The sequence below is a fragment of the Paroedura picta genome, chromosome 8 (genome assembly GCF_049243985.1).
Source record: "Paroedura picta isolate Pp20150507F chromosome 8, Ppicta_v3.0, whole genome shotgun sequence".
In the NCBI taxonomy this organism is placed as follows: Eukaryota; Metazoa; Chordata; class Lepidosauria; order Squamata; family Gekkonidae; genus Paroedura; species Paroedura picta.
Window position 1 is genome coordinate 2,937,048 of NC_135376.1, and position 25,055 is coordinate 2,962,102.

Below are 25,055 nucleotides of genomic sequence, written 5' to 3' on the forward strand. Positions count from 1 at the left end.
GGAGAGGAAGGGAAGGCGAATGGAAGCAGTTTTGAGACTCCTTCGGAGAGAGAAAAGCGGCATATAAGAACCAACTCTTCTTCTTCAGTAATCTCAGGGCTCTCTCAGCCTCACCCACCTCACAGGGTGTCTGTTGTGGGGAGAGGAAGGGGAAGGCGAATGGAAGCCGCTTTGAGACTCCTTTGGGTAGAGAAAAGCGGCATATAAGAACCAATTCTTCTTCTCCTTGATTCCCTGCTCCTCCTCCACGTGACCTTGGGCTCACCACAACACTGATAAAGCTGTTCTGACTGAGCAGGAATCTCAGAGCTCTCTCAGCCTCATTCACCTCACAGGGTGTCTGTTGTGGGGAGAGGAAGGGAAGGCCATTGTAAGCTTTGGGCAGTGAAAAGTGGGATATAAAAACTGAAGTTGACAGACTGATGCTCTAGGCCAGTGGTCCCCAACCTTTTTATCACCGGGGACCACTCAACGCCGGGGACCACTCACCAGTCAATGCCTTTTACTGAGGCCCGATGGGGGGGTAGTTTGCTCCTCTACTCTCAACCGCTGCCCTAACACTCTCTGGTCGCTATGGTCATGTTTAAACATCCCTTCAAAATAAGATACAGACACGCCACAACAATGAAGTGTGTTGTAAAGGGCTGGGGGGGATGAAGTAAAGGGCCTGGGAGGGGGGAGAAGGCGTCCTTCGGGGCCCACCTCCAATTAGTCGAAGGACCACACGTGGTCCGCGGCCCGCAGGTTGGGGATCGCTACTCTAGGCAGCTTCTTATGCTGAGGCTCCTGCAACAGGATTTGTTTGGTTCCCGTCTGGGAAAGAATGCCCTCGTAACATGTGCCGCATTTTTATTTTGGCCCGAGAAACGAGAGCCTCTTTGTGTTTCATTGGCCAATAAAACTTAACATTCCCGAGGAGGTAAATCTGGGCACAAGGCCGTTTATAAGTACAATGTGCTCCCTTCGACTTTAAGGCCCGTTGACGGGACGGCTGAGTTTAGCTGACTGTGTTGTGGAAACTTTTTTTTAATGTGTGTTTTATGTGTATTCCGAACGCTCACACGCAGAGACAGCCCTGCCGCTTGTCCCATTTGATGCTCTGGCCAGTTCGCCACCTGTTTGGAGGGGGGGGAGAAAAGGTGCTCCAGAAATGCTTTAGTTTAAATTGATAATAGTTTCAGGGAGTAGGCGTGGTCAAGAGGAAGAATTAGGTCTGAGTCCAGTAGCAGCGGAGATGTTCAGGGGCCCAACTTTCGAGGCTCAGAGGTGTCTGACCAAGGGTAAGCTTTGACTCTCGAAAGTTTACACGCCCCAATATTGCATTGGTCTCTCAAGTGCTCCTGGACCTGAACTGAGCAGGCAGGGTTACTCCAGACCCCGAGGGGTTACTCCAGGTGAAAGTGATTTATATATTTATTTTAAAACCCTGGTTGAGAAAGCCTGGTCTAAAGACAGAAGGCAGGATCGACATATTTCCCAAAGAGCAGTTTTTCTCCTCTGAAGGCAAACAGGGGGATGACCTCAGGCAGTGGATCGATCGTACTCAGCCGGAATGTAGGAGGACCCGCTCCGCTGTGCGCCTGTTGCTGTGAAGCTGCCCATCCAGGGCTCTTTGACGGCCTCTTCCTGGCAGCAGAGAGGCAGTGAGGACAATATCTGGCGCATTTGCCGATGCCATTTTTAATTGTACTTCATTTATGCCGCACCTTGCATTCCAGCAGCGACCAAAATTGATTTACATCCTTCTCCTTCCCTCCCTTTTATCTGAACAACAGCTCTTTGAGGTAGGTTAAGAAGAGAAAAAAGAGAGAGAGAGAGAAAAACTGGTCCAAGGTCACCCAGCAAGCTTCTTGACAGAGTGGGGATTCGCACCTGGATCTCTCCGATCCTAGCCTTGACTTTCTCAACCAGGGTTTGGTTAACCTTGGCGTTTCTTGACACCTCTGGAAGGTTTTGCCGAATGGGTGGAACTTAATTAATTTTTAATATATTTTTTTAATTTGTTAAAAAATTATTGGGTGATATGAGCATATATGGCCCCTGGAGGGGGCGGGAAGGGGAGGGGCCCTGGGTGGGCGTGTCCATAGCTCTGCTTCCCAGCCACATTCTGCACAATCGCGCCACTTCTGGGGTTTCTCCAAGTCTGAAGAATGTTTCAGGGATTTCTCGGTGGTAAAAAAAGTTGACAGAGTTTGTCCTAGCCTGGCCCGGTGGCCGCTGTACTCCACGGCTCTGTCACGGTCTAATACTTTAAAGGCGTCTTTGAATCAGGAACAGAGAAGCTGCTGCCGGCCATTCCTTGAAGGAGAAGGACTGGCCAGAACCCCTGAGGCGTACATGGCGACTTGGTGCCCTGAATAGATCAATATAAACCAAACAGAACTTTTTCCCAGTCTCGTAGCCCTGTTCCTGGCAAACGTACAGGCGGCACAGTTACAGGAACATGGTGAAACGGCCAGTCTCGGGTGGAGCTTGCCTCTGAGCCCGCGAGTGACGGAAGAGGAGAGGAAGAATGCCAAGGCGGTGGCTGCTTCCCTCGGTTGGCCAACTTAGGGCAGGCAGACCTCTGTTTCTGGGCCTTCCCAGGAGACTGGCTACCCAGATTGACGCCGAAAGCCCCTCGCGGCACTTGGGTGTGGGAAAGAGAGTCTGCAGCCTCTTTCCCAAGCTCCTTTTGCTTCTGCAGATGTGTTTTTGATTACTTCTATTTCAGGGATCCCTTTCTGACAGAAAGAGGGGAGGAGGGGGTGAGAAGGAAAGAGATGTCTCCTTTTCAGCTCCCCTTCTCATGCCCGCTGGAGAAGGCCTCCCAAAGGCCTGGTAAACTGGGTAGCATACGCATTTCATACGGCTGTTCCCGTCACCATCATCCTCAGCCTGAGCTTTCGAGCATTTCCTCCTTTTTCATCGCTGAAATGAGAGGATCCCCCCCCACACACACATACACACACCTTTTCCTGAATATTTTGTCATTTGAAGAAGTTCCAGTTTGGTGTAGTGGTTAGGAGTGCGTTTTAATCTGGCATGCCGGGTTCGATTCTGCGCTCCCCAACATGCAGCCAGCTGGGTGACCCTGGGCTCACCACAGCACTGATAAAACTGTTCTGACCAAGAAGGAATATCAGGGCTCTCTCAGCCTCACCAACCTCACAGGGTGTCTGTTGTGGGGAGAGGAATGGGAAGGCGACTGTAAGCTGCTTTAAGCCTCCTTCGGGTAGAGAAAAGTGGCGTATAAGAACCAACTCTTCTTCTTCTTCTTCTTGCATAGCAATGAGATTTTTCAAGCAATACTCTGGGATTCTTTGGAACCCTCCTTGGTGAGGAAACCGGCAAGTTATTTGTTGTATTTAGAGGATTCTTACTCCACCTTTCTACTTTAAAAAGTACTCATGGGTGGGTTTTCAGTATAAAACACAAATCTGCCCAATCAGGGGTCCATCTAGTGCAGCATCCTGACTCACAACATGGTGGACCATTTCCACTTTACAGCAAACAACTGGGCAAAGTGGCCAAGGCTTTCCTAAGAACATCAGAAGAGCTTACAAACCTCTTTCCCTTCCTCGCCCCATCACCTTCCCTGTGCGGAAGGTGGAGCTGAGAGAACTCCGAGAGAACTGTGGCCCAAGGTCACCCAGCTGGCTGCATGTGGAGGAGGAGCAGGGAATCAAACCTGGTTCTCTGGATTAGAGTCCTCCACTTTTTTGACCCTTGCACCGCGCTCTCTCTAGGGAAGTCAATTTGTGTAGTGTGATGAAGGCTGCCTTTCTTAGATATCCTCAAACTGAACTTTAGATTGATTGGAATTCTGGACTGGTCTGGGATTCTAGCGAAGCCCCTTGCTTTATTTTAGATCTGTCTTGGGAATTTTTGGCAGAGCATGTGTTTTGCATGTGCCAAGTCCCACGTTCAGTCTCTGGTATGTCCAGGCGAGAGGCTCTCACGTACCAGAGCCAGGTGTGAAGCTTGGATGAGGCCAACGGTTTGAACTTGCAGCCTGCAGAAGAGGAGGTGGGGAGGGGACAGGCTGGCTCTCGTGAAGGATCTGAAAGGCTGTCCCTTGGAGGAGGGCAGGGAAAGGTCCCTGCTGGCAGGAGAGGAGAGGACCCACAATAATGGGTTGAAACTAGAGAAAGGTAACAGCTGTGTATGGGGGGGGGGATCACAGAGTAGTTCAGCAGTGGTATCAGCTGCCTCAGGAGGTGGAGAGCTCCCCCTCGATGGTGGTCTTCAAGGAGCAGCTGGACAGAGATTCATCCTGGATGCTGGAGGCTGATCCTGCATGGAGCAGGGGGTGGGACTAGATGGCCTGCATGGCCCCCTCCCACTCTAGGTTTCCAGGATTCTATGAGCTGCAGTGAAGCAGACCCCAAATTGCCTGTGTGCAAATTGGTTGTGTGTTGCACAATTCCCTCCTTACAGCTTTATTGTATCTTCCTTAGCTCTTGGGGCCCCTCTTTGCATACGGAAGAGGCATCTCCAGCTATCCAGAATGTTTTGTGTGCCGTTTTGATCTGGAACGTTGGCCTGCCTTTGCCCGAGAAACCCGAGTCACATTCTGCCATTGGCGAGACGGAGCAGAGAGCTCAAGCCTGTAACTCTTTGGCTTCCCTGCTCACCACAAGCGCCTTTAGCTACGTGGTCCCGACTTCTTTGTTTACCTTTTGGGCTGCTGGTTTGTAGCTTCCGTGAAATCGAGAGCCAAGAAGTTCTGGTTGGCGCCAACATTTAAGGCGGGAAACGGCCGGGAGGAAAACAAAGTGGATCACCGGGTGCGTCATTGCATTGCCCTGGACATCACCTAAATACGTCCTAGCAGGCCTGTCCCGAGACCATAAAACCTCAAAGGGCCCTGAAACTCAGTTTAGGAGGACGGGAGGCAGGCTTTCATACCTTGCTCCAACCGTGGTGACGCAAAGTGCCTTTCCTGTCTCTGGGTCTGGCATAGCCGAAGCGTTTGGGAAACAAGGTAGACTTCACGCAGAACAAGGGCATCTGCAGTAGACGGGGCTGAAAAGGTGTCCCCAGAGGGAAGCATCCACAGCACAAGGATGTCCCGTGCTGTGAAGATGGCAGAGGGAGGGATGTGCATTTCAGCTTAGCCACACTGAGACTCCCCTGAATCCATGCTGACTTTGGTTTTTTCCCCCCCGGTATTTTAAAGCTGTGACTCCCCTGCTTGATTCGGGAGCTGAATCACTGAACCCGAATCGATTCGGGTTGGGCCAGGTTTCCCGAATCACTGCTGGCACGACGTTTCAAGAGCCCACGTCGGCCTGAACGCAAAAAAGCCATTTCATTTCACACCCCTAGGCAGAGCGGTCTGGCCTCTGGAAAGTTATCAAAAGAGCAGCGCCCACCTTTTTCCTCAAGGAAAAGGTGGGCTGGGAGGCCTGCATTGTGTCTCTGGTTCATGTTGCCCGTTGGTTCCCAAGAAATCAATGAATTCATTCAATTTGGAAGAGCTGGGTTTGGGTGTCCAGCTTTTGACTGTCCAAAGGAGCCCCAGAGCAGCCTTCTTTTCCTCTCCGCACAACAGACACCCTGTGAGGTAGGTGGGGATGAGAGAGCTCTGGGAGAACTGGGCCGGGCCCAAAGTCACCCAGCTGGCTGCATGGGGAGGAGGAGTGGGGAATCAAACTTGGTTCCCCAGATTAGTTGCCGGTGCTTCTTAACCACTACACCAAGTTGGCCAAGGCACCAGTTTGCAGAAGAGGCCTCTGCATAATTACCAGCGCTGGACTTGCTGCCTCACAGTCAGCTTCCATTAGGGGCCAGGTAACGCATGGCATCTCTGATTCAAATGGGATGTGATCTTCTATTTCAGAGAAAGAGAGAGAGGGGAAAAATCTCCCCTTCCCGCCGCATCTCTGCATGAGTTTCTGTTTTAGGCTGCTCTCCTTCCAGTCAGGTGCCTCGGATGCGCGATGCATGCAGAAACCACAACATCAGTGGTGCTCCCGCCTGAATTTAGGTGGTACCTGTGCCACAGCCATCAGAAACCTGGGGAATGCCGACATCCAAAAGGTGTGGCTTTGACAGGCTTTGGCCGTGGCTTTGTTTGCTGGCCTCGCCAGCCGCGCAGGGCCCCTCCCCAGGAACGGCAGCACAAGGAGCCCGCCCCGTTCACACACAGAGTCCTTGTTGCTGTCAGACGGGAGACGCCAGTGTGAACATTAGCAGATCTGCGGTTCGTCTCCTGGCTTCATCCGTGATCTGTTTCCCTGTAGATTTGATTACTGTGTAAATTCCATGTTCTGGCCCAGGTGGCTAGCAACTTTTCTTTAAAAAGAAATCAGAAGTTTATGCTGAACTGTCAAGATGCTCTAAACACTTTGCACCCACGAATCCTGCGCTGGGAACCGCAGGAATGGAAGGGCAGCGCCCCAAGCGAAAGGCGAGACGGGTGCTTCATCTTTCGTCACGTTGCTGCGCTTGCTCGCTTTTGCTCCTTGGGAACGTCCTTGGGTTTTGGGGTGGTTTTTTGCTGCACAGAGTGCTGAAGGAAGCTTTACACGCAGCGCCTGGGTCTCGCTTGAGGATTTGAGCCCAGGTCTGCTTGGGCTCCAGCGTGCCGTCCTGCTAGAGCAAAGAAAATGGGAGGAACTGGGCCATCTCACTTTTAAAATTATTATTATTATTATTATTATTATTATTATTATTATTATTATTATTATTATTATTATTATTATTATTATTATTATTTTTATTAGAGCCAGTTTGGTCTAGTGGTTAGGAGTGCGGACTTCTAATCTGGCATGCCAGGTTCGATTCTGCGCTCCCCCACATGCAACCAGCTGGGTGACCTTGGGCTCCCCATGGCACTGATAAAACTACTCTGACCGGGCAGTGATATCAGCGCTCTCTCAGCCTCACCCACCTCACAGGGTGTCTGCTGTGGGGAGAGGAAAGGGAAGGCGAATGTAAGCCCCTTCAGGCTTACAGATGTAGAAGAAGACTGTGAGCCTCCTTCGGGTAGGGAAAAGCAGCATATAAGAACCAACTCTTATTATTATTATTATTATTATTATTATTATTATTATTATTATTATTATTATTATTATTATATTTGTTTCCCGGCACTCCCTTGCGGCTCGTGGCGGGTTACAGCATCCTAAAATCTCCATTAAAGCCCCATTAAACACAACAATAACATTACCAACATGACGGAGATCGGCAACTCAACTTCCCCCCTCCCAACTACTGGCGGGTGGAGAGAAGGTCCTGATGATGTTCACTTCAGGTCCCAGATCCCAGATCCCAGTGGTGAAAGATCTTCCTCTGGGCAGCCTGCTCGATCAGAGGGAGAAAATAAAAGCCCAGTACTCCAAAGGGGAGGGACACAGGACAGAGTGACCAAAGAGGTTCTGTAGGAAATTGGGCTCATGTTGGGGTCTTACCCTCATATGTGAGGCTATACCCACTTTTCACTACCTGAAGGTGGCATACAAACCTCTTTCCCTTCTTCTCCCCACAACAGACATACTGTGAGATAGGTGGGGCTGAGAGAGCTCTGAGAGAACTGCTGTGCAAGAACAGCCCTAAGAGAACTGTCACTAACCCAAGGTCACCCAGCTGGCTGTATGTGGAGGAGCAAGGAATCAGAATCACGCAGTGCTTGAAGAGACCACAAATAGCCATCTACTTTAGCTCCTCCCCTTCTCAGGGGCTTAAAAACCTTTTAACACCCCAGAAGAAAGAGATAGAGTTCGACAAGATCTGAATGTGCTACATCCGGGTTACAGAAATGAGAAACCTGAAGGTAGAGAAGAGCGGCATATAAGAACCATCTCTTCTTCTTCATCCTGCATTGTTCCATGGAGTCATAGAACTCTGGTTCTAGAGAACATTTCTAACTTTCCCTTCCTCTCCCCTCAACAGATATCCTATGGGATAGGTGGGGCTGAGAGAGCTCTGATAGAACTACTCTGTGGGAACAGCCCTGAGAGAACTGGGACTGGCCCAAGGTCACCCAGCTGGCTGTGTGCGGTGGAGTGGGGAATCCCAGTTCTCCAGCTTAGAGGTCTCCGCTCTTCAACCACTTGCTTTACCCAGCTGCAATTTGACGGCACTTTGCAGCCCCAAGCAGAGGCCCGCCGGCTTCCGGCTCTGTGTTTTCGGGGTCTGCATTCTGTCCCCAAAGAGGTCCCGGGAGTGAGTGGGACGGAGGTGAAGCTGAGAAGGGGGCCTAGCGCCGGGAGCCTCAATTCCGAAAGGAGTCCGTACCCAGCTAGCGGAACAGACCCCGCGTGCGTGTGAGGGCAGCTTCCGACCGCTCTTTCATCTGTAGCTTTTACGGAAGCGCTGGCCCTTCCGTCATTTTAAAGCAATTCCAGCCCTGCAGAAGAATTGGCTTAGGGAGGAATTGCATTAGCAGTTACCATAATTTGGTTTGATTGATAGTGAAAATTGAGTAACGGGAGGAGTTGCATCCTGCCTTTGGAACGCGCTCTCCGTCCTCCTGCTCAGAGGAGCCGGCTGCCCATGCAGCCTGCGCTGCTAAAATGTCTTTGGTCGGGAAGACGCTGTGGTCCTTCTAGCTGCCTGGAAACGCAATGTCGCTATAGAGGCATTTAGAGTTGTAAGCCACCTTCTCTGCTCAATGGCTCCCCCTGGCATTAAGAAGAGTGTGTTCATCCCCTCAAGCAGAAATCCCCAACATGGCGCCCGGGGGCACCCACACCTTTCCTGGGGCCCACCAAGTGTTGTTAGAAGTGGATGAGGCCCAATCAGGCCCCTGCCAAGCAGGGCTTCTGATTGGCCTACAGAGATCCAGTTATCTGGGTAGAGCGTGTCCAGAGGAGGGCAACGAAGATGGGGAAGGGTTTGGAGGCCAAGACGTCTGACGAAAGGTTGGGGGAGCTTGGTCTGTTTAGCCTGGAGAGGAGACCACTGAGAGGGGATCTGATAACCATCTTCAAGTAGTTAAAAGGGTGCCATATGGAGGATGAAGCAGAATTGTTCTCTTTTGCCCCGCTGGGACGGACCAGAACCAATGGGATGAGATTAATTCAAAAGAAATTCCATCTAAACCTCCAGAAGAAGTTCCTGACAGTGAGATCGGTTTCTCAGCGGAACAGGCTTTCTCGGGAGGTGGTGGGTTCTCCATCTTTGGAGATTTTTAAACATCTGACGGAGAGGCTGATTCAGTGAAGGCTCAAGGGGGTGGCAGGTGACAGTGGATGACAGTGGGTTGTGAGTGTCCTGCATAGTGGAGGGGGCTGGACTAGATGACCCAGGAGTTCCCTTCCAACTCTAGGATTCTTTGATTACAATAATGTTTGTAATGTTGTTGCTGGCAGTTGTTGCTACAACGTAGTATTTATTCTCTCTTACTGCTATTTTCCAGTGTATTTTTATAAATCCCTCCCCTTTTTCTCTTGACGTGCACGTCCTCTAAGTGTGCGGGCCCAGCTACTGCAGCCCTTGTGCTTGGTTACTCCTCCTGCGGCAGCCATCTTGGTCACATGCTCCACCCAAAGGTGCTCCACATGCTCAAAAATGTTTAAACCCCCGACCCGGAGCATCACTGCACACACTCTTGGTAGATTCCTTTGAGACCGATGCGACAGATCTGCTGACTGTAATGGAAATAGCAACTGCCCTGTTCATCTGGGGTGCTGAGTGGTTGAGGTTCCTGGCTCTGGGCTACGTGGACCTCTTGTGACCGGAACGGCGGTGCTCAAAACCTCGCATCTGTTTTTCTGTCTCTGCCTCAGGTCAGCCAGTTCCGGCAGCTCTACTCCAAAGTCATCAACGACAAACACGATGATGTGATGGCCAAGTTTGGAGCGATCCTGGCCCAAGGCATCTTGGATGCAGGTAAATTGGCTCCTGGTTTCAGCCGGTTCCTTTCACTAAGAATGTCAGAAGCTTCATTTATTTCCCAGGGCTGGTTCCGTGTGCCGAGCAGCCCGTCGTACGTGAGGCCTCCCTGTGTCGCTTTCCACACAGCCTCTGCACTTTGTAGTCGCCCCGTTTCCCCTGTTACGTGAACATGCTGTGACATCACAGCAGCTCCAACTCTAGGTGGCTTCCACCTTTTAGCGCAGGGGTAGTCAACCTGTGGTCCTCCAGACGTCCATGGAATGCAATTCCCATGAGCCCCTGCCAGCAAATGCTGGCAGGGGCTCATGGGAATTGCAGTCCATGGACATCTGGAAGGCCACAGGTTGACTACTCTTGTTTTAGCAGACCTTGTAGCATTTCTCTTGCGAAGGGGACTTTGAATGTTCGCATCGCAGTGGAACTTGTATTAGCTGGCCGTATCATCTCCACACGTGGAGTGCTCTGACAGGCCTGGGGCCTGAGATGCTGAGGGTCAGGCGTGAGCTGTCACACATACAAGTTAGGTACTCAGCTTGTTTCGGGGAGGGGAATTTCTTTTTGCTGAAATTTATTTTTTGAAATCTACCCAGTGATTACTTTTATTCTCACCCCCCCTTTTTTTTTTTAAAGGGAATTCTCTTTTATTTCATCTTTAAAGCAAATTTTGTAACTTTCTGTAACATGAGAGGCTGCGCAGTGCAGTGTTAAGAATGTGATCTAAATGGGTGGCCGTATTAGTCTGTCTGTAGCAACAAAAAAGAGCCTCTTGTGGCACAGAGTAGTAAGGCAGCCGTCTGAAAGCTTTGCCCATGAGGCTGGGAGTTCAATCCCAGCAGCCGGCTCAAGGTTGACTCAGCCTTCCATCCTTCCGAGGTCGGTAAAATGAGTACCCAGCTTGCTGCTGGGGGGTAAACGGTAATGACTGGGGAAGGCACTGGCAAACCACCCCGTATTGAGTCTGCCATGAAAACGCTAGAGGGCATCACCCCAAGGGTCAGACATGACTCGGTGCTTGCACAGGGGATACCATTACCTTTATCTTTAGCAACAAAAAATAGCCAGAGTCCAGGAGCACCAGAAGAAGTTGCTAATAATATGCTGCTTTTCTCTACCCGAAGGAGTCTTACAATCGCCTTCCCTTTCCTCTCCCCACAACAGACACCCTGTGAGGTTAAGAGGGCCCTGATATCACTGCTCAGTCAGAACAGTTTTATCAGTTCTGTGGCGAGCCCAAGGTCACCCAGCTGGCTGCATGTGGAGGAGAAGTGGGGAACCAAGCCTGGTTTGCCAGATTAGAAGTCCACGCTCCTAACCACTACAGCAAGCTAACACAAGACTGACACAATTTGTGACCAGGGAGGAGTTTTCGTGAGCTTTCTGCCCACATCTTCACATACCTGTGTGGCTAAACGTGGTGCCTTCCATGGAGATAGATCATGATGTGCTGCCAGGTTAGTCTGTTTGGAGCAGCAGCAAAGAGCCAGAGTCCAGGAGGGCCTGCAAGACTCACAGAATTTGTGGCAGGAAGGAGTTTTCGCAAGTCACTTCCCACTTCTTTAGAGTTTTCGCTTCAGATTAGGATTGGAGAGACCCTGGTTCAAATCCCCACTCGTTCCTGGGAAGGTCACCCGATGACCTTGCACCAGCCACACTTTCTCAGCTCATCCCACCTTGCAGGGCTGCTGTGAGGATGAAATGGAGGCAAGGGGAACAGCATCAGCTTCTTTGGGTCCCTGCTGGGGAGAAAGGTGGGGCTTTTTTAAAATTCTACTTCACTGAAGCTGGACCTCTCAGAAGAGGGCAGGAAGGTTTGGGCAGTCATGGCCTGTCTCTGAGCATCTACAGAGTGAAATTCTGAAATTTTGCAAAACTTCCCTCCTTGCTCCTCCTCCCCTCCAGTTTCTCTGTGCTCCAGATGATTAGAAAGCAACTCCAGGCTTCTGGGAGGCGGGGAGGGGAAAGCAAGGGATTGCTGCATTTCAGGGGGGGATTGGGTAAGGAGGAATGAAGAGAATTTCTCCTGCAGCCCTATCTGTGATCTGCCTCTGGGTTGTGTCATCTCCCCGTGTCCGTTTATGTTTCGGTAACTGGGGAGAAGCTGCGCCCACGTTGGCCTGCCAGATGTTTTATTACTTGGCGCGCCTGGCAGTCACCGGTCTCTGCCTGCAGCCTTGATCCACAGCATTGCTATTATTGTGCTTTCAAAGGGGGAAACTGCCAGCCTGATTCTGAAGCAAGCAAGTTTCTAGCCCTGAACGTGGTTTGAACATTATTGGAAACTTCCACCGTTTTAGGTGGTATGTTGAATAGGGGGGTGGGGGTGGAGATCCTGCTAGCCTGGACTGTTCATATTTTAAGCTGCCATCAGAAGATGGATTGCAAATGTGTTTTGGGGGAGGGGCCATGGCTCAGTGGCAGAGCCTCCGCTTGGCAGGCAGAAGGTCCCCAGTTCAATCCCCGGCATCTCCATTTAAAAGGACCAGGCAAGAGGGGATGGGAAAGGCCTCAGCCTGAGACCCTGGCTCAGTAGCAGAGCCTCCGCTTGGCAGGCAGAAGGTCCCAGGTTCAATCCCGGCATCTCCATTTAAAAGGACCAGGCAGGAGGGGATGGGAAAGGCCTTGACCAGAGACCCTAGCTCAGTGGCAGAGCCTCTGCTTGGCATGCTGAAGGTCCCAGGTTCAATCCCCGGCATCTCCGATTAAAAAGGACCAGCCAGGAGGTGATACAGAAAACCTGTGCCTGAGAATCTGGAGAGCTGCTATTGGTCTGAGTAGGTGATATTAGCAAGGGTCTGAGTCAGTTTAAGGCAGCATCTTGTGTGGGAATTGTAGTCCGTGGACATCTGGATGGCCTCAGTTTGACTACCCCTGAGGAACCATCCCTGGTCTGATCCAGTAGGGCTCTCCTGAAGTTCTATGAAGGCCTCGGCCTCTCTGCCCTGTTGTTGGCCCTCCAGAGGAACAGGCAGCTGGGCTCGATGGACCTGGGTCTGCTCCAGCAGGGCTCTTTTTACGTTCCTGATGGTTGTAGCAAACAAAGAGGGCGGCTACCCCTCACTATGTCCTCCTCCCCCTCCTACATGTCCCTGTTCAGCCCAGGAATGCTTCTGTGTGTGTTGGGGGGGGGGGGGCTTCTGCACAAAGGGCCTTGAAGCTAATTGCATTTCAGCCCCACCAGGCCCTCCCGCTTGAGCTGGTCGGCGGCAGGCAGAGCTGCCCGCTGCTCTCTTGAGCTCCGTCGGCCAGAATCAGATTAACACCTTCCCTGGCGCTCTCTGCGGGCCTAACCTTTCTGCTTGGATTCCAAGCCGGATGCTTCTGCCTTGTTTCAACCTGACAAGCCGCTCTGATCTCCGCTGCGCGAGGATGAAATTACGGGGAACCGGGGATCCGGCTGGGCTGATTCTGCCACCACCAGCACTGCTGAGCCCGAGGAAGGAGGAAGGGGGCGGAGGGAGGGAGGGAGGGAGGGAGTGCATGCCCTTCGCAGCTTCCCTCCCCTCTTCCCGGAGGAGGAGAGCAAGGGTTGACTGGGTGCTGGAAGAGTGGAGGGGGGAGGGCGAGGGAAAAGTGGGTGCTGTGGGTGCCCTTTTCTTTAGTGCACCATCAGCCAAGTTTTATGTAAACCGCCTTGAGCCTCAGGGGAGGGTGGTATATAAATGTACTAAATAAAACGAATAAAAATAAATGTTTACATGCTGGCGGAACGGAGGAAATCTTGGCTCAGTGGCAGAGCCTCCGCTTGGCACGTCGAAGGCCCCCCAGGTTTAATCCCCTCCATCCCCACTTTGAAGGATCTGGCAGCAAATGCTGTGTCAGACCCTCAACGGCTGTTGCCGGACAGAGTAGATCAGGGGTAGTCAAACTGCGGCCCTCCAGATGTCCATGGACTACAATTCCCAGGAGCCCCTGCCAGCGTTCGCTGGCAGGGGCTCCTGGGAATTGTAGTCCATGGACATCTGGAGGGCCGCAGTTTGACTACCCCTGGAGTAGATAATACTAACCAGGATGGAGGAAAGTTTTGCTTCTGCATATGGCGGCTCCATGTCTTGCCGAAGGGGCGTGGCTTAGTGGCAGACTATCCGCTCGGCTTGCAGATGGTCCCGGGTTCCGTGCCCAGCATCTCCAGTTCAAAGGACCAGGCAACACGGGAGGGGAAAGGCCGTGGAGAGCTGCTGCCGGTCTGAGTAGACAGAAATTGACAGGCCAGGAGTCTGACTCAGCCGGAGGTGGCATTGTATGTAGCTCCTGCATGTGTAGGGGCCATTTTGTGCCTGCATAGCTGTGGGGTCGGGAGAGGAGGCTGTCTTCGCACCTGACTTGCGAGCATCCTGCAGGCATCCAGCTGGCCAGCATTGCAAGCAGCACATGAAGCTTTAGCTTGCTCTTGACACGGCATCCTTGTATTCTTGACCTTGTGGTCCTTCTCACTGAGAGGATGCAGGCTGCCCCCTGACCAAGCGCTCACACGCTCCCTGTGGTCGGTGGGTGGGAAATGCTGTCAAGTTACAGCTGACATTTGTCTCCCCTTTAGGGTTTTCAAGGGAAGAGATGCATAGAAACCTTTTGCCACGGCCTACCTTCCCACAGCAACCTTGGCCTTTCTTGGTGGTCTCCCACCCAAGGAGTCTTCAGGGCCGACCCTGCTTAGCTTCTGAGGTTTCAAGGCCAGAGATATTGAGAGCGAGTTGGCTGTTACCTGCCTAGACTTCCTTGGTGGTCTCCCACCCAAGGACTAACCAGTGCTTAGTTTCGAACCCTCCCTGGTCTAAGCCAGCAGGGCTCTTCTGAGGTTTTTATGAAGGCCTCAGCTTCTCTGCCCTGTGGCTGGCCCTGCAGAGGAGCTGGCTGGCTCCTGGGTGAGACGGGAGGCTGGACTGGAGGGACCCTCCCTTGCCTGACCCAGCAGGGCTCTTCTGAGGGTCTTCTCAGGGGAAGGCCTCGGCCTCTCTGCCCTGTGGCTGGCCCTGCAGAGGAACTGGCTGGCCCCTGGGGGAGACGGGAGGCTGGACTGGAGGGACCCTCCCTGGCCTGACCCAGCAGGGCTCTTTTGAGGGTCTTCTCAGGGGAAGGCCTCGGCCTCTCTGCCCTGTGGCTGGCCCTGCAGAGGAACTGGCTGGCCCCTGGGTGAGACGGGAGGCTGGACTGGAGGGACCCTCCCTGGCCTGACCCAGCAGGGCTCTTCTGAGGGTCTTCTCAGGGGAAGGCCTCGGCCTCTCTGCCCTGTGGCTGGCCCTGCAGAGGAACTGGCTGGCCCCTGGGGGAGACGGGAGGCTGGACTGGAGGGACCCTCCCTGGCCTGACCCAGCAGGGCTCTTCTGAGGGTCTTCTCAGGGGATGGCCTCGGCCTCTCTGCCCTGTGGCTGGCCCTGCAGAGGAACTGGCTGGCCCCTGGGTGAGACGGGAGGCTGGACTGGAGGGACCCTCCCTGGCCTGACCCAGCAGGGCTCTTCTGAGGGTCTTCTCAGGGGGAGGCCTCGGCCTCTCTGCCCTGTGGCTGGCCCTGCAGAGGAGCTGGCTAGCCCCTGGGTGAGATGAGAGGCTGGACTGGAGGGGCCCTCCCTGGCCTGACTCAGCAGGGCTCTTCTGAGGGTCTTACTCTTTGTTTCCTCCTCTGTCCCCAGGTGGTCACAACGTCACCATTTCTCTGCAGTCCCGGACGGGGCACACGCACATGCCCTCGGTGGTGGGCGTTCTGGTCTTCACTCAGTTCTGGTTCTGGTTCCCCCTCTCTCACTTCTTGTCGCTGGCTTTCACCCCGACCTGCGTCATCGGCCTCAACAAGGACCTGAAGGTACGTGCCGCAGGGGCGGAAGCAAGGGCAGGACAGGGAGGAGGCAGCCTGTGTCTTTAAATCGGCTTCTGCCTGTCCACATCTCCGGTTTAAAAGGGGTTCTGTCAAAACCACTCCGCCACGCTGGCAACCGACATGCCCCCGACCACCAAGATCTAGTTAATTCATTCCGTGGGGTTCCCCTCTGCTGTGCGTGGGCATGACAGCTGGACCATGAAGCAAACTGACAGGAAGGAAGAGGGTTGCTTTGAAATGTGGAGCTGGAGGAGAGTTTTGAAGATACCCTGGACCATCAGAAAAGCAGATCAGTGGGTGCTAGAGCAGGGGTGGCCAGTCTGTGGCTCTCCAGATGTCCGTGGACTACAACTCCCATGAGCCCCTGCCAGCACGCTGGCAGGGGCTCATGGGAGTTGTAGTCCATGGACACCTGGAGAGCCACAGACTGGCCACACCTGCTCTAAACCAAATGAAGTCTGAATTCTCCCCAGAAACCAACAGGACGAAACTGAGGCTATTGTACTTGGGTCACATCCTAAGGCAGGGGTAGTCAAAGTGTGGCCCTCCAGATGTCCATGGACTACAATTCCCAGGAGCCCCCTGCCAGCATTTGCTGGCAGGGGGCTCCTGGGAATTGTAGTCCATGGACATCTGGAGGGCCGCACTTTGACTACCCCTGTCCTAAGGAGTCCAGAGTTGCTGCAAAAGACAGCCATGCTAGGAGAAGCGAAAAGCAGCAAGAAACCGTAGATGGATTGACTCTGTCAAAGAAGCCATGAGGCCCCCCCCCCCCCCCCCGTCTGCAAGACCCCCGAGCGAGCCGGTTTAACGGCAGGGCATTTTGGAGGACGTGAATTCACAGGGCCGCTGTAAGACAGAAGCCATTCCGCAGATAACTTGCCTGAAGATTTGGGGATGCTTGCCTGGTTTTGAGCATGTGCATTAAGCATCCCTGTTCTGCCATTTTTAAGTCCGTTTCACGCAACCAGTGATAGAGCTCTTTACGTCAGTCAGGCCCCAGAACCAGGCGGAGCACCGAACGGATCGTTTTCAAAGGAGGAGCACGTTTCCCGCCCTCAGGCCATGCAAGGCATGCATGAACACTTGTCAACACAGTCTTCTGAAGTCTCAAGAACCGGAAGGTCGGCTGAATTCAGATTTCACATTTTGACGTCTCTGCCCCCCTCCCCCCACACACAAACACCCCCCGATTGAGACAGGACCGGAATAAAAGATGCCACTCTAGGAGCGGAAAGGCAGCTCTGAGCTATCAGGCCTGCGGGCTGCGTCTGCCCTGACCGTCTGCACATCCTAGTCCTGCTACCTTGCTGGCTAGGTGCCTCATCCTGTCAATTGCATCGACTTGCCCTGTACAATCCACCTTGAGACGGTGAGAAAGTCAAGCTGTATGTAACATAAATAAGGCATTGTGGGCTATAAACCCTCATCGTGGGTCTGCAGCCCTTCCGTTGAAGAAACGATTAAATGAGAACAATAGAAGGGAGAGATTCATGGAGGAGATGTCTGTCAGTGGCTAATAGCCAGAGTGCCTGTGGGGAGCCTCCATGTTCAGAGGCACTAAGCCTCCAAACCCTAGAGTCAGGAGACAGACTCAGACTCTCTGCCCTGTTGTTGGCCATCCGGCGGAACTGGTTGGCTCCTGTGGGAGACAGGAGGCTGGACTAGACGGACCCTCCCTGGTCTGACCCAGCAGGGCTCTTCTGATGTTCTTAGGAAGGCCTCTATGCCTCTACATCCTGTTGTTGGCCCTCCAGAGGAGCTGGTTGGCCTTTGTGCCAGACAGGATGCTGGACTGGACAGACCCCCACTGGTCTGATCCAGAAGGGCTCTTCTGAGGCTCTCAAGAGCAGCCCGATGCTTCCTGCCAGTCTACTGTTGGCTTCCTCTGGTGCAAGAACAATGAGATTGACAGCTGACGTGTGCAGCAAATTATCTTCTCATAAGAGTCTGCCCGGTCCCTGCTTGGTTGGGCATGGGAGGAGGGGGGCAGAACAATGAAACGGGAGGGTTGCTATTGGTTAGCAATGAGATTTCTCGATCAAATCCCAGCTGAACTCTCCCTAGACGCTAAAAGGACCCAGCTGGGCCATTGTCTTTTGGCAAGAAGACAAGAATAACTGGAAAAGGCCAGGAAAAGCGGAGGGCAGCAGAAAAAGAGGAGGAGCCCCCAAGAGGCGGAGGGATTGCATCAAAGAAGCCACGCTCTTCCATTTACAAGGCCCAAGCACGACTGGGACTAACGTTTTGGGGGACTCCATGCCTATCAACTTGATGGCACTTACCTCGTCCCAAAGACCAATGAAGTAGCTTGGGTGGGCTGGAGAGGCTGTGGGGGATGGAATACAGCAGGGTCTAGCGTCTAATACCCAAGAACTGGAGGGGGGGGGTTTGAAATTTCCCAGGGCTCATTGCGGGAATTTAGAGATGTTTTTTTTTTTACATGAAACGTCCTGTTTAATGGATTTGACTCTTGACTGTTTTATCCCCTGCTGTAAACGGCTCCAAGGTCATTTGGAGAGGGGCAGCCTAAAGATTTGAAAACAAACAGGCTTGAGAGTGACTGGATTTTTGTCTTGTGTGCTTGGCATGAATTGTGTGCCTTTGTTACAGGCTGCTTTGCCCAGGCATAGCTAGACTACAAACGCGAGGAAACTGTACCTGAGCAAGGAGTGTTTTGCTGTGAACATGCCCAGCCCCCCATATCTGGGGTTCCCACCCATTTGTCCCCGTCCTGAGCCAGGCCACATAGCAGAACATCTTGAAAAGTACGCCTGGCCAGTTCGGGTACAATTTTGGGACAAAGTGAGTGGGTCATAGTGAATGTTGTGCTGTTTTTAACATGAAACGTCCTGTTTGAATGGTTTTGACTCTTGACTCTTTTATCTCACTGGCAGTCTTCAAGCAAAGGTTGGATGCACACTTTTCTTGGATGCTTTAGGATGCTTAGGGCTGATCCTGCGTTGAGCAGGGGGTTGGACTAGATGGCCTCTATGGCCCCTTCCAACTCTATGGTTCTATGATTCTATGATTCTATCCCGTTGTAAACCTCTCTGAGGTGATTTGGAGAGGGGCGGCCTAAAGATCAAAAAATGAAATAAAATAAAATAAATAAGTAGCTAGAGACGGAAGCGCCTCCCTGGGGCAAAGGGGTCGCCTGATAGTCCAGTGCTTTCCTTGCCTCTAACCATGATGTCCAAACCCCACTCTGTTTGCAGATGCCCAAAGTGCAGTACCGATCCAACGTCAAGCCCTCCACGTTTGCCTACCCAGCTCCTTTGGAGGTGCCGAAGGAAAAGGAGAAAGAGAAGGTTTGTGCGCCCTGCCGACCAATGACGGGCCAGGAGGGGGTGGGAAGGGGAGGGGTCCCGGGTGGGCGTGTCCACCGCTCGGCTTCCCAACCCTGTTCTGCAGGATCCCGCCACTCCTGGGGCTTCTCGAAGCCTGAAGGATGTTTCAGGGGGTTCTGTAAATAAGCTGAAAAAGGCTGCTTGAGGCTGATTCTGCGCTGAGCAGGGGGCTGGGCTAGGTGGCCTCCTTCCAGCTCGCTTCAGTCGATCCTGGCTCCCGGCATCTTGCTCCTTCCAAAAGGCTGTGTCTTGCTCACACGTGGCATCTTCAGATCTGCCCCTTCTTTTATACAGTGTGTGTGCAGAGTTCCGATACAGGCCCAAAAGAACTCTTCTTGAACTGTTCCATATCCTGGAATATCTGTTTGCAAACAAAGGGCCAAGTGTTAATTGGTGAACTTATACTATTATTCAGATATTTATTAGCTACCTTTCCTCCATATGGAATTCAAAGCAGCGTATGTTCAATTATGGGGGTGCGTTCGGTGAATCCAAGCCCCAGAAATCCCTCATAGATATTTTTTGGGTATTCATTCAGCCAGATTCTGGTTTTGATGTTTTTGGCTTCTAAAATGGTTGATCCTGATATTTTTGGGACTGCCAAGTAGCCACTGTCGAAGTTAATTTAAAGGGCTCACAGTCTCACAGCCTTCAGAGTTCCCTCATCCCACCACCATGACTTGCAGAAGGCACTTTAATCGTAAAGAGACTACGTTTCCTTTAAAGTTTAGATGCCTTTTCCCTCTCCATTGGAAACAATGGAGTATGGGGCACCTTCTTTGGGGACCCATAGAATTTTGTACGGGTTTTTACACACCCCTATATAGAAATCCATTAAAAAGAACAACCCAGAATTTAGAATCACTGTTTAAGGCTGCTTATATCAAATGCAGTCCTAAATAAAATAGTCTTCTCCTGCCTCCTGAAGATTGACAGGGAGGGGGCCAGGGGACCCTCCCTGGGGAGGTTGTGCCATAATTGTGGGGCTGCCACTGAAAAGGCCCTGTCTCATGCACCCCCACCAAATGAGCTGCTCTGATTGGCAGGACAGTCAGGAGAGCCCCTCCCTGTGATCTTAGTTCATGGGCAGGAACACAGGGGAGAAGATGGCTCCTAAAAATATCCTGGTCCCAAGCCAGGTAGGGCTTTAAAGGTCTGAAGATTAAAAGACTGACGGTCATAGAAAACCCAGGAACTTTAGAGCAGCCCACGGAAGTGCTCACCTTGCTGCTGGCTCCTGGCTCAAAGGCATCGTTCTTGTCCCACACAGGTGTCCACCGCTGTGCTGTCCATCACAGCAAAAGCCAAGAAGAAGGAGAAAGAGAAGGAGAAAGAGAAGAAAGAGGAGGAGAAAATGGAAGTGGTAGGTATAGTCAAGAAACAGGTCAACTGTTTTCTATAATTGCAGTGCTGAGTTCGGAAGGGCTGTGCAGGGGGCCAGGCCCTCGGGCTTAAAGTTGTCCCTGCTGCTTCCCTCCCTCCCTTTTTCTTTCTTTCTTTCTTTCTTTCTTTCTTTCTTTCTTTCTTTCTTTCTTTCTTTCTTTCTTTCTTTCTTTCTTTCTTTCTTTCTTTCTTTCTTTCTTTCTTTCTTTCTTTCTTTCTTTCTCTCTCTCCCCCTCCCTCCCTCCCTCCTTCCTTTCCTTCCTTCCTTGGCAGTAATAATGACCTCCACCCCCATTAAGTTTCAGCTGGTGTTTATTTCCACGTGGGTAACCCTGCAAAGAATCTTGGGGTTCCTTCTCTTCCTGATCACCTTCCGGTCCTTTCTGGAGAACACCCTCACTGGCTAATGCAACACTGTTGGGATGATCTTGCTGGCATTTGGGCCCCCTTCGGCTTGCTATTGTCCAGACCGTCCTTCCGTCCTTCCCCGAGTGGCTGGGAATTTACAGCCTCCTTCCATGTTGTCCAAACATGTGACCGGGCCATGTACCTGCCAGCAAGCAGGGAAAACATGACACATGCCCGGAGGTATTTTAACGAGGCTGCTAGAAGGCTTTCGCCCGGTTCATGGGCCACCGAGTCTGTGCAGGGAGCGCAGTGTCCTTGAAACAGCCCCCCCAGAGGACCATCCATCCCAGCCCTGCCCCGGTTTCTGCCATCTTCCAAGACAGCTTTACAGCCCAGAAAAATGCCCTCGTTGAGCTCAGAATGGGAGAAGGTGCTCCACAAAACACTCCGCAGGCTGCTCAGCTCCTGCCGGTTGGGCACGCAGGCAGTGTCCTTCCGAAATCTCAGGAATCTGTTCCTCTGCAGGCAGGGCCAGCATCAGTGTGCCCCAAGAAGGAGCAGCCCCCCGGACCCACAGCCCCAGCTCCCTCCGTCTTCAGTGACCTCCCTGCCCACCAGTCCTTCCCCCTTTTCCGCACAAGAGCTCCTCCCATGCTCTTGGTAGGATATGCTTCCCAGCACCCCCTGGGCAGAGCACACAGCCTGGGCACGGTGGTGGCAGCATTTCTCTTGGCCGTGGGAGTCACACTCCCAGCTGCCCACACACGTCCCGCACTGTCATCGGTGAAAAGGCAGGCAAGGGGTGGGTTGTGGGTGGGCATAAGAACGTAAGAGAAACCATGCCAACTCTCAGGCCACTCTCTGTGCCACATAGTGGCCAAAACCCAGGGGCCATCAGGAGGTCCACCAGCAGGGCCAGGACTCCCTCCCACTGTGCCCCCCCCCCCCAGCACCAAGAAGAGACAGCATCTCTGCCCCAGATATAAGAACATAAGAGAAGCCATGCAGGATCAGGCCAGTGGCCCCTCCAGTCCAACACTCTGTCATACAGGGGCCCAGAAGTCTCTCCACTCTTGACACCCGGGCACCAAGAAGACAGAGCAGCCCTGCCCCAGGCATGAGAATAGAAGCCCTGTTGCCTCAGGCCAATGGCCCCGCCAGTCCAACTCTCTGTGTCACACAGTGGCCCAAACCCAGCGGATCTTCCAGGTCTTTCGCACCACCTCCTGCCAGGCCTTTCTCTCTGGAGACGACAGAGATGGAACCTGGGGATTTCTTCTTGCCAAGCAGCAGCTCTGCCACTGAGCCTTAGCCGCATCCAGGGGAAAGGATCAGCATGCAGAAGGTCCCAGGTTCCATCTCCATTGTAAAAGAACACCCACGAAACTGCCTTCTGCGGAATCCGGCCACTGGCCCATCAGCATCTGTGTGGTCCCTTTAACTGGAGAGGCCGGGGATTGAACCTGGGACCTTCTGCATGCCAGCAAAGCAAATCTTAGGCAGATGGTGAGTGGGTGGGCAGGAAGGGATGTGCCAGTCTTAATCTCTTGTGACCCTTCCTTGCAGACCCAGGGAATTGCTGATTGCCACTGTGGGGTGGAAGGTGAACTTTCTCCAGGCCAGGCTGGATTCTGGAGAATTTTGGTGGAGGGATCACTTGACCGCCCTCCTTGACCCTTGTTTGGAGCCTTGAATTCCGTGACGGATTCCCTTCCTCTTCCTCCTAGGATGAGACGGAGAAGAAGGACGAGAAGGAGAAGAAGAAGGAGCCTGAGCCCTCCTTCCAGCTGCTGGACAACCCAGCCCGCGTGATGCCCGCCCAGCTCAAGGTCCTCACCATGCCCGAGAGCTGCCGCTACCAGCCCTTCAAGACCGTAAGTCCCGGCTGCAAAATAGCCGCGGTGGAATGGCTGCCGGCACAGATAACGACCAGATAATGCTGGAGGCTGATCCTGCCCTGAGCAGGGGGTGGGACTAGATGGCCTGCATGGCCCCTTCCCACTCTGGGATTCTAGGTGTCTAGTTCAGCAGGGGAAGGGGCTGCCTCAGGAGGTGGGGAGCTCCCCCTCACTGGCCGTCTTCAAGCAGCGGCTGGACAGACCCTTCTCCTGGATGCTGGAGGCTGATCCTGCCCTGAGCAGGGGGTGGGACTAGATGGCCTCTTTTGCCCCTTCCCACTCTAGGATTCTAGGAGTCTAGTCCAGCAGGGGAAGGGGCTGCCTAAGGAGGTGGGGAGCTCCCACTCACTGGCGGTCTTCAAGCAGCGGCTGGACAGATCCTTCTCCTGGATGCTGGAGGCTGATCCTGCACTGAGCAGGGGGTGAGACTAGATGGCCTTCATGGCCCCTTCCCTCTCTGGGGTTCTGTGATTCTTTACTTATCCAGAGACTGACTTTGTGCTTCCCTTTCCCTAGCTTTCCATCGGCGGCATCATCGTCCTGAGGGATACCAGTGAGGATACAGAAGAACTAGTCGAGCCGGTGGCTGCCCACGGGCCGAAGATCGAGGAGGAAGAGCAGGAGCCAGAACCCCCGGAGCCGTTTGAGTACATCGACGATTAGGGCGCGGGGTACGCAAAAGAGTAAGACATCATTTGCAGGAGGTACAAGCTGCCCTGGAGATCCGGTTTGGTCGGTCTCTGGGGGCTCGCCAACACCCCTTTGGCCAAGGGAGCAGCACTGTTGCATCTCTCCAGGCGAGCAGGGAGGGTTCTCCAGGGCCGGAAAAGAGGAAAGGCCACCCCAGGAGCGCTAACCCTTCTTGCCTCCCCTTCCTCTGCCAGGTCCCGGCCCTTCAGGAAGCTGGCCTTTGCGTCCGAGACAGGCAGCGTGCCCGGAGGAGGTCCTGGAGGCTCCAGGCGTGCCCCCGCCACGTCCATGCCAGCCTGCAGCACCCTGACCACGTTTGGGGGTCGAGAAACGGAACATGTATCCTATTTAGTGTACGCTTTCACAGGAACCAGGTTTTCAGAATAAATAAATTAAAACTCCCCAGCGGCCGTCTCGCTTTTGTTCGCTGCTGCTTCGTATCAGGGGTAGTCAAACTGCGGCCCGCCAGATGTCCATGGACTACAGTTCCCATGAGCCCCTGCCAGCTGGCAGGGGCTCATGGGGATTGTAGTCCATGGACATCTGGCGAGCCGCAGTTTGACTATCCCAAGTGGTTGGATCCTGATCTGGCTGCCGTAACGTAGGAGAAACTCAAGAAGCAAGCCAGGAGGGAAATTAGGCCTAGCTGGTGCACGTTTTACCTTTGATTGTTTATATCAGGGATGGCCAAACTGGCCCTTCCAGATGTCCATGGACTACAGTGACCATGAGCCCCTGCCCACTCGTGCATAGTAACTGTAGTCCATGGACCCCTGGAGAGGCAATGTTCGGCCGCTCTTGGTTTCTATGCTCCTGGCCTGTCCACAACCAAGCGGCATTCTGGGAGAGAAGAAGTGGGCGTCAGTCCTGGAGCGATTTTAGCTCTGAAGAAGTCATGTGTGTACATTTGGGCTTGGGCAGAAATAAAAGTTGATTGTTTATTGTACGTTTTGCCTCTCCCTGCCGCCCCGATTGGAGGGTAACATACGGTCCTCTTTTCCAACTTCAGTGCCCTGGAAGGGCCTCGTGCCCTGAAAATTCTGTCGGGTGCCAAGGACTCAAAGCCGGCTATGATGCTGGTTAGGGGTGTGCATTTCGGCTCGGTTCGGCCGCCTTGGAGTAAGAACAAACCACTGAAGCCTGAGGCCATCACTCCATCAAGGTCAATCCTGTCTACTCAGACTGGCTCTCTAGGGTCTCCCCATTCCTCTACCCACCGCCAGCTGGATGACCTTGGTCTAGTCACAGTTCTCTGAGAGCTCGTAGAGCAGTTCTCTCAGAGCTCTCTCAGCCCCGCCTACCTCACAGGGTGTCTGTTGTGGGAAGAGGAAGGGAAGGCGATTGTAAGCCGCTTTGAGATTCCTTCAGGTAGAGAAAAGCAGGGTACAAAAAAACTAGCCCTTCATTTTAAAGGGTGCCATGTAGAGGATGGAGCAGAGTTGTTCTCTCTTGCCCTGGAGGGACGGACCAGAACGAATGGGAGGAAATTAATTCAAAAGAGATTCCGTCTAAACCTCCGGAAGAAGCTCCTGACCGTGAGAGCAATTCCTCAGTGGAAGAGGCTTCCTCGGGAGGTGGTGGGTTCTCCATCTTTGGACTTTTTAGAACAGAGTCTGGATAGCCATCTGATGGAGAAGCTGATTCTGTGAAGGCTCAAGGGGGTGGCAGGTGACAGTGGAGGAGCAAGAGGGTTGTGAGTGTCCTACATAGTGCAGGGGGTTGGACTAGATGACCCAGGAGGTCCCTCCCAAC

The 25,055-nt window shown here is 53.0% G+C and overlaps 1 protein-coding gene across 2 annotated transcripts in view; it reads left to right on the forward strand.

The window, feature by feature from the left end:
* The window catches only part of PSMD1 (proteasome 26S subunit, non-ATPase 1), a 91,382-nt gene extending 67,678 nt beyond the window's left edge, over positions 1-23,704 (forward strand). Inside the window, exons 19-25 of one of the 2 annotated variants that reach the window (XM_077348073.1) lie at positions 9,717-9,819; positions 15,450-15,619; positions 18,853-18,945; positions 20,255-20,347; positions 22,443-22,589; positions 23,130-23,296; positions 23,498-23,704. In XM_077348073.1, coding sequence (XP_077204188.1) covers positions 9,717-9,819; positions 15,450-15,619; positions 18,853-18,945; positions 20,255-20,347; positions 22,443-22,589; positions 23,130-23,276 — 753 coding nt within the window. In that variant the 3' untranslated portion in view covers positions 23,277-23,296; positions 23,498-23,704. The remainder of the gene's footprint in view (positions 1-9,716; positions 9,820-15,449; positions 15,620-18,852; positions 18,946-20,254; positions 20,348-22,442; positions 22,590-23,129; positions 23,297-23,497) is intronic. The other variant, XM_077348072.1, reaches the window with a different exon arrangement.
* The last annotated feature ends 1,351 nt before the right edge of the window (positions 23,705-25,055 follow it).